We start from the raw sequence: 8,802 nt of genomic DNA, 5'->3' as shown, positions 1-8,802 counted from the left end.
TCAATGTTCTGCACCACCAATCCGGAATAAATGGTAACCTGTCCTGTACAAAGGGGGGCTTTCAGTAATGCCAGTAATCTTCAATCCCATGAATTAAAAATCTTGGTATGAGTGTGACTACATCTAAAACCTAGTCATACTAGATACTTAGGATCAGTATACTTCATACCTTGGTGTATAAGAAGGGTTAAAAGTTTTAATGTATAAAAAGATCTGTGTTTACTTTAGTGTATAAAATTTTTATTAAAAAATGAAAGATAATCTGTGATATAATCCAAACAGGACTGAAGTTAACTTTGTTTTGGAGGCTACACCATGCAAACTAACAGTAAAAACCACTTTTGAATTTGATAAACTTTTTGTACTTTTGAAATACCTAGGGACACTGAAAGCAACTAAACTGTTATTTAAAATCAAACTTATTCAAGCTGGTCCTCTCTCCTCAATGACTTTTATTAGTGTACTATAAGTTTTAATATAAAAAACCTCATTTATATTTTAAAAAATCATCACTACTAATTCAGAAAGTCTTATTCCCTTTTGAACCCAAGTTAGTAAGATGATATAACTCTATTGTATTTTGGTTTCTCACCTGAGGAATGATATTTTCAAACCACTGCAAAAAGCAAAAAGCCAACCCAGGGAATGTCTGGGGTGGAAGGAGGTAAAACAATGGGGAGAAGGAATCAAGGTCTAGTAATAATCAGTATTCTATGCTCTCCCAAAATTTCTCAAATGAACAGTGTATGTATTCCTGCTCTCTTGGGATATAAAAAATACCAGAAGATGTACTTAATTTATAATAAGGTAATAATTTGATTTATTTTTATACTATTTAATTAATTTATTTGAAATAGGATTTTTGAAAATCATTTGTAGGCGTAAATGTCTAATCCTGTAAACAGAAATGATAGAGATTGTTTGAACTACTGAGAACATGCATTATCTGCTTAATTAAAAAATATATACAAAAAGGATTGGTATTACCAAAACACACTGTATCTGTCCCAGGAAAGAGAGAGACTCTGGCCCTCAGGCCACAGGCTTACAATGAATGCCAACTGGCAGCAAGGAAAAACTTAATCTTGGAGATAATATAAAAAAAAAAAAAAAAAAGACTTGATACCATAGGCAAGTTGGAGGTTGAGAAATCAGGTTTGAAGACACCCAAGTTCTGCTTTGTGTTTAGTTTCATAGGAACAGAGGGGATTTAAGGCTGAGCATGAAAAGAATCCTGAGTTGAATAACCTGATACTTCAGTCTTTTTAACTCAGTTACAGAATTTGGTGTGTCTGAGTTCCCAGAAACCAGAATCAGTGGTTCTTATAAAGTCACAGCATGGCCTCAGCAAAAACTGAGGAGGAATAACTGAAATCTACAAGGCTGTAAAGAATGTTATTGACACAGTGAACAAGAAAATCCTCGGAAGAGGTGAGTTAACATCAAATGAAAGGCCCTATTTTAAACAGCAGACTACACATTTAAGGATCTCCTCAACCCAGTAAAAACAGAAACGTGATATAATCTCTTTTTCATGGTGGTAAATTCATGGATTACAGATACATAATTAATTTTAGGGAAAACTGAGATAAGTGTGGGATTATCTTCCAAGCTGAAATGAAGGAGGACAAGCACCCTCACTCTGTCAGAGGCAGACAGGCAAAGAGCCTGGGTTTGGGCAGATGGAGGTTGACTGCTGTGGCACTCCTGTGTCCATCCCCTCAACAAGTGTTAACTGTTCCCCTACCATGTGTGAGATGCCAGGCTACATGTACCACAAAGGCAATAACACAATCCCTGCCTCAAGCAGGTCACAGGCTAGTGGGAGACTAGACAAGTAAACCGGAATAACTAGAATCATGGACATGATCCACGCTGCAAATATTTCCTTGAGCTCTTGATGAGCTCCTGCATCCTATTTCCATCTTGTATTCACCCAACTCAGAGTATAACAGCTACTCGCATTGAAAATATCTTTCTTCAAGAATAGCTGAGGTTTAGATAAATCTTTGTAACTGTGAAAAAGCCTGAAATCCTGTAGTTCTAACTCTTTGAGGATGCTGTACCAGAACCGCACAACACTGCTGTCACTGCCACTGACCTCAAAGCCAGGCCAGTGGAGATGGATCTCAAAGATGAGCTGTCCAATTTGTTCAAGGACATTTTCCAGAATAAGATTTTCCAAAACTTTCCATTCTGCGCTTTCCAGATCTGCTTTGAGAACATCAATCTGTAACAAAATGATGAAATGAGATTAGCAGAGTCAATAAACATTGTTAAAAATACCACTGATATCAGGAGCATCACTGTGTAGCTACCTCCCAAGAAAGCAGAATTTTTCAAATTTTAGAGTTAGAAGTCTTTTTCAAATGGTCACTTATGACATGAATTTCTAACCTCATGCCACACCAAATGTTAATATACAAATAATGAAATACCAGTCAGAAATCATGATGGACTCTCTTACTCTCTGCCCAGTGGGAATGGATGTCCAAGAAGGAGATGCTGGAGCATGTATATCACAAAGCACCATGCCCACAGCCTCTCCCCAGCAACCTATATGCTGCTCAGAGGAACCCAGCCATGTCCTGGCAGAATGGTGGCCTGCAGGGAGGGACTGACAAAGGGCCACTGCCTACAGGAACCAACTCAAAAAACCTTAACCCCCACCAACTTCATCAGGATTGGAAGCCAAGGAAAGAGTTCTCAGGTATCTGAATTCTGGACTTGAAAAAAAAAATTATTAACATTATTCCATGATTTCTTTAAAAAGTATATACCAGTACAGTGTTCTAAAAAAATTTCTAATAAAACCATTCTCTGTTCATTTAATGAATACAAGTTCACATTCCAGGTGAAATGGAACATAGGAAGAAGAGTAGGATGGGAGAGATTTTGCAATTAATCAAGCTATGAGAAGCAGCTCCTTTCTGCTGACTTTGCACAAAATCCGTTAGAATAGCAGAATACCAAATACTTCCAGAAAGCAATGAAAGCTAATTACTTAAGGAGTGCTTCTTTGCTCCTGGCACTATGCTAAGTGCTTCACCTCGCAATATTCATTTACTCCTCTCAACAATTCTACAAGGGTGTATCCCTATTTAAAGCTGAGAAAACCAGACTCAGAGATTAATCCATCCTCAGTCACACAACTTGAGAGACAGTGGTGAACTCTGAACTGAGTCTGTCTACGTGGCCCATGTTCTTAACCACGACATGATGTTGAATTCCCATAAACCACAAGAGGAAAAATGGTAACTCAGAGTTCCTAAAAGGCTTTGGTTTGGAAAATAAGGTGTTAATGGAGAGGGAGTAAGGGTCAGTGAGTACAAGTATCGTTATCAGCATCGCCATTTTACACTGGAAAGCAGAGCACCTTCCAGCTTAAAGAATCACTTTCCACATACATTATCTCAACAAAACAGCCCTATAGGTAAGCAAGGATTTGGTAAAAATGACTTTTCTGCTGCCAAGAAATGGAGGGGGAAGTTAAAGGGGATAATTTGACCACACAGAGGAAGGCTGGCATATTCAGACACAAACTGGAATAATCAACATGCAGGGAATCACTGCAATAGAGCAAAGCCTATAGTTCCAAGAGGTGACAGCAAAACCCTAAACAGCTCTTCAGGAAGCTGCTAACTGAAGTCACCAAAATCCTACCCATGAAAGTGAAGTATCTTTGACTTTTCAGAAGGATGAATAAGAACCAAGGCCAATCCTGCCCCAGCCTCTCCTTTCTCTCAGTGCATGTCTATTTGACAAGCTTCTCATTTGCAGCTGAGACATGAGGCTCTCAGTGAATGGTAAAATTCCTTGCGTCATTTCAGAGTTGACTGGAGGAGATGCATAGAATTCAGATATAATTGATCCAAGAAAATGGTCTTTGCCCGGCATACTGAGACCCTGCAGGAGAGGCTTTCACTCACTTGCCTTGGATAGTACCTCCTGGTCCACCAGGGAAAGAGTGATAGTAACAACCCCAAGAATATCAGGAGACCTTAGAAAAGGCTAGATATCCATAAACCAGCTTTTTTGTTGTTGTTGTTGTTCAATGGTTCCAAAATAAAAGGGAAAAGTTTAAAAAAACAAAAACAACTTTCTTTTCTAAAAGGAAGCTAGCAAAGGCAGGTTCCATGTGAACATATACAAGGCTGAAATAATTCTTGTGAATTGGACACAATAGAGTTAATTCACTCTTTTTTTATCTCTGCTGCCCTGGCGCATCCTTGGCTTTGTTTAATCTTCAAAGTTTTTAGCAGAATATTCCTGAATTAGGGTAATTAGGCTGCCAAAAGAAATACTAAATCAAAACTTCACAGAATTTTTTAACTTATACAGAAAATATCCAAAACTCAGAATCAACATTTGTTGTGTCAGTTCACATAGTCAAGAATATCTTAGGTTTCTTACAGGTTTATTTTTTACCATGGCTTTCTGTGAGTTTGGATATATTGAATATGATCAATAAATCAAAGTATTAGAGGGGCAGAGAACTTAATCAGCCTAAAATTGGCCTAAAAATTATATTGGTGAAGTGTAGAGGAATATACTTAACATATTTTTTCAATCATATTTTTAAAATAAGCTATCAATCAGAAGTTATGAGCAACTGGACTAGAGCCCGTGAGCCACAACTACTGAGCCTGCATGCCACAACTAATGAAGGCCGCACACCTAGAGCCCATGCTCCCCAACAAGAGAAGCCAGCGCAGTGAGAAGCCCACGCACCACCACGAAGACCCAACACAGCCATAAATAAATAAATAAATAAATAAATTTATAAAAAAGAAGTTATGTGCAACTGGAAAAAAACAAATTAGGCTAAGTCATAGCAAATATATACTTTCTTTAGAAATTCAATTTTCATTTACAAAATGCTATTCTAGCTAAAGAGCAAAAAGTATTTCAAACATGACCACACTCCCCCGCCCCCTTTTGAATCCAGTGACTGAAAATTCTCCACTTCAATCAGAATTATAAAGGTTGATCTAAATCATGCAGCCCAGGGGTAATAGAGCACTGAGGAAGACATAGCTCTTTCCTATTTTCCAGCCTTAGCGCACAGACAGCCAAATGCGGTGAATAAAACACGGTTTTCTCTTCCAGTGTGCTTTTTCTATTTCTTGCATTTCAGAATGTTCTATTACCACAACTATTTTGCAAGTGTAATTTCTATTATTACTGCGTAATGCACCTAATATTATTGTTATTATAAGATGCTAAACATCTCTGAATAAGGTATGCCACTTTTAAGATTCTAATATCAGCTTTCAACAATTATGGCACTAAAAATCATGCAAATTATTATATCGGAATAATCAAGTGCCAATCCTAATACAGTTAGGTTAAATCAGGTTTCTTGAGAAAAACAACTAAATGTTAGCTCTCTGTAAACTCTGGAATAACTGAGGACATATTCTCAAAGGAAGCAGATGAAGCAACCTATTTGGTATAAATTCAGAGGCATTAAAGTAGTCCTCCCATCAAAGTTATCTCCTTTTCTTTGTGCCTGAAATATATAATAAATCACCTTTTACAGAACTTTTTGAGGAAATGAGAATTTTAATTTTAACTGGATTAAGATGTGAGGCCATCTGGCAGCTTCCTCTTCATGGGCACAGTTTATCCTGTGTTCATCCACCCAGAACTGCAGAGATGAGAGGAAAGGAGGGTAAGGTACACTGGCATGGGTATTAGTTTGCTAGGACTGCTGTAACAAAGTACCACAGATTGTGTGGCTTCAAAAATAGAAGTGTGTTGTCTCATATTTCTGGAGGCTAGATGTCCAAAGTCAAGGTGTCCAACACTGTTGGTTCCTCTGAGAGCTATGAAGGATACTCTGTCTCATGCCTCTCTCCTAGCTCCTGGCGGTTTGCTGGCAATCTTTAGCATTCCTTGGTTTCTTCATCTCTCTGATCTATATCTTCACCTTTACACCATGTTATTCCTGTGTATGCGTCCAAATTTCCCCTCTTTATAAGAACACCAATCATATTGGATTAGGGACCCACCCTACATCATTATGACCTCATTTAAACTAATTACATCTGGCTTGACTCTGACTCTATTTCCAGTTATGATCACATTCTGAGGAACCAGGGGTTGTGACTTCAACATACGCATTCTGGGAGGACACAACAGTGTTTGAAGTAACTATTGCTATAGAGCCTTGGCAAGTATGTGTCAGGAGCCAGTTTTCTGGGGCCAGTGCCTAGGGAAAGTGTCCTGTACCAGAGATCCAAGGGCAAGCAACTATCTGAGGGAATTATGGATGTTGTCCTGCTGGCGCCTACATCAGCCAACACTGACAGCTCCAATCTTGCTAAGTGTCAAACCCAAGGCAGATCAACAAGCCTCCAAAGCCAATTAAAACCGTCATCATGAAACTCCTTTGCTTCATTCCCCGGGTCTTTCTTGGCCACACAACCAGGCCCAGCCGGGGCGGCTCCTGTTTGGCACCCTCCTGTTCCCCAGCCCATCCCTCTCCCTCCTCTGGAACTCCTTCAGGCAGTCAGTGTCCTCATGCCTACAGCTCCCCACCTGAGGCTTCTCCCCTTCGAGGGGGTTCTCCAGCAGGATAGGAAGATTTTGTCACATGCCTGCTAACTCTCAAGAGGGCAAAAGTGGAAGCTGCAACACCAGCATCATTTCTGCTGCATTCTATTGGCCAAAGCAAACCACGAGGCTAGCCCAGATTCAAGGGGAGATGAAACAGATGCCACTCTTGAGGGGGGGAGTGGCATACACAGAAAGGAGGAGATAGTCATTGTTCACAGCCATGTCTGCAGATAATTGACCCCAATGATTGAAAACAATATTATTTTATATACAAATCCATGAATGAACTACAGTATTACCATAGACATGAGCCTTAAATGGACACAAGCAACACTCCAGGAAAAATGAATAATAAAGCCTTTATTCATCAGAATATTATTAAAGAAGGGACATTAGGGAATTCCCTGGCAGTCCAGTGGTTAGGACTCTGTGCTTTCACTGCCAAGGGCCCGGGTTCAATCCCTGGTTGGGGAACTAAGATCTCACAAGCCTCGCGGTGCAGCCAAAAAAAAAAAACAAAAAAACGAAGGGACATTAATTAAGACATGGTATTTTCTGTTAGATCTGACTTTCCTTGGAAGTTGACAGAGAACCTGGGATATCCAATGGATTAAAGATGACTAATAAGGAAAATTCTGAAAAGAACAAGTAAATATGTATAAGTCCTAGATATATTAGTCTACTAGGGCTCCTATAACAAAATACCACAGACTGAGTGACTTAACAACAGAAATTTGCTTTCTCACAGTTCTGGAGGCTGGAAGTCCAAGATCAAAGTGTCAATAGGTTTGGTTTCTCCTAAGGTCTCTCTTCGTGGCTTGCTGAAGGCTGCTTGCTCACTGTGCTCACATGGCCTTTCCTCTGCATGAGCACTCCTGGTATCCCTTCCTCTTCTTATAAGGACACCAGTACTATTGGATCAGGGCCCACTCTTACAAGTTCATTTAACCTTAATTACCTCCTTAAAGGCTCTATGACCAAACACAATCATATTGAGGGTAAGTGCTTCAATTTGTGAATTTGGGGGGGGGGGACACAATTCAGTCCATAACAGATATAAAACAGGTATTTTTGCTGTACTTTATTTAGAGGCAACCAGTATCTCTGCACAAAGAGTTTTAAAATACATCCCTGTTACTGCTATGGCAGCCCGGTTGCTGGAGAGGGCCAGCAGTTCTTCCTGCATAACTAATGGCTACTCCAGTTCTGGGTAGTAAAAATGTGAGCCATCTAATTAATTGAAGATGAGTCATAGACACTGTGGCAGATTTTATTTTCCAAAGATGGTCTCACCATTAATGCCCATCTCACATGCTTTTCTACAATATGGCCTTGACCCTCCTCCCATCAAGAGATGAAGTTGATGTCTCCTCCCCAGGGATAGCTTCTTGGGGTGCAACCTACACAGTCACACCAGGCCCTGCATTTAAAAGGGCTCAACACTTGGTTTAATGCTCTGTTGTCACTGACTTGAATTTCTTAATACGTTTTGAACAAAAGACCCTACACTTTCACTTTGTACTCAGCCCCACAAATTCTGTATCCTGTCCTGTGATCCTCCCCTTGAATCTTGATGGGCTTGTGACTAGGGGCTACTAAAGTCTGGTAGAAGTGACTCTAGGTGACATTCAAGCACAGGCCATAAAGGTGATGCAGCTTCTCCTTTGTTCACTGGTACTCTTTCTCTTTAAAACTTTAGCCACCGTGCAAGGTGTCCAAGTGCCCTGAGGCCACCATGCTATGAGTCCAAACTAGCCCTTGCAGAGAGACCACACGAAGAGACTCAATCAATATGAAGAGAGTGATGCCTAACTGACCCCAGTTGCTCCAGCCAGCATCTGACTGCAACCCGATAAGAGATCCTGAGCCAGAACTGCCCAGAAAAGCCCTTTCCAAACACTGACCCCCAGAAACTGGGAGAGATAATAAAATGATCAATTGCTGTTGTTTTAAGAAACTTAAGTTTTGAGGGTGACTCATTATGTGACAGGAAATAACTAGAACAGAGACCAAGTGCTGTTTATGCAAGTCTTCTTTTGAAACATCACAAGTTACTTGTACAGTGTCAATACTATATTTTCCAAAGCTGTGACTTCTAGAAATTAATGTATATTTAACCAAAGATATTTTCTTATTAAAAAACCAGTACATAGTCATTATTTAAAAATTAAAGCTACAGATAAGCAAAAAGAAAAAGAATTAAGATACACATCATCTAGAGTTTAAAAACAATTAACTTGA

The 8,802-nt window shown here is 39.6% G+C and overlaps 1 protein-coding gene across 1 annotated transcript in view; it reads right to left on the bottom strand.

Annotated features, from left to right (window-relative positions):
- Positions 1-885: 885 nt before the first annotated feature.
- METTL24 (methyltransferase like 24) overlaps positions 886-8,802 on the bottom strand; it is a 118,531-nt gene continuing 110,614 nt past the window's right edge. The window contains exon 5 of the mRNA XM_059942000.1: positions 886-2,230. Coding sequence (XP_059797983.1) covers positions 1,916-2,230 — 315 coding nt within the window. The 3' untranslated portion in view covers positions 886-1,915. The remainder of the gene's footprint in view (positions 2,231-8,802) is intronic.

This window comes from Balaenoptera ricei, chromosome 12, assembly GCF_028023285.1.
Source record: "Balaenoptera ricei isolate mBalRic1 chromosome 12, mBalRic1.hap2, whole genome shotgun sequence".
Classification (NCBI taxonomy): domain Eukaryota; kingdom Metazoa; phylum Chordata; class Mammalia; order Artiodactyla; family Balaenopteridae; genus Balaenoptera; species Balaenoptera ricei.
Note: the sequence above shows the minus strand (reverse complement) of the source record. Positions and strands in the feature narration are given on the sequence as shown.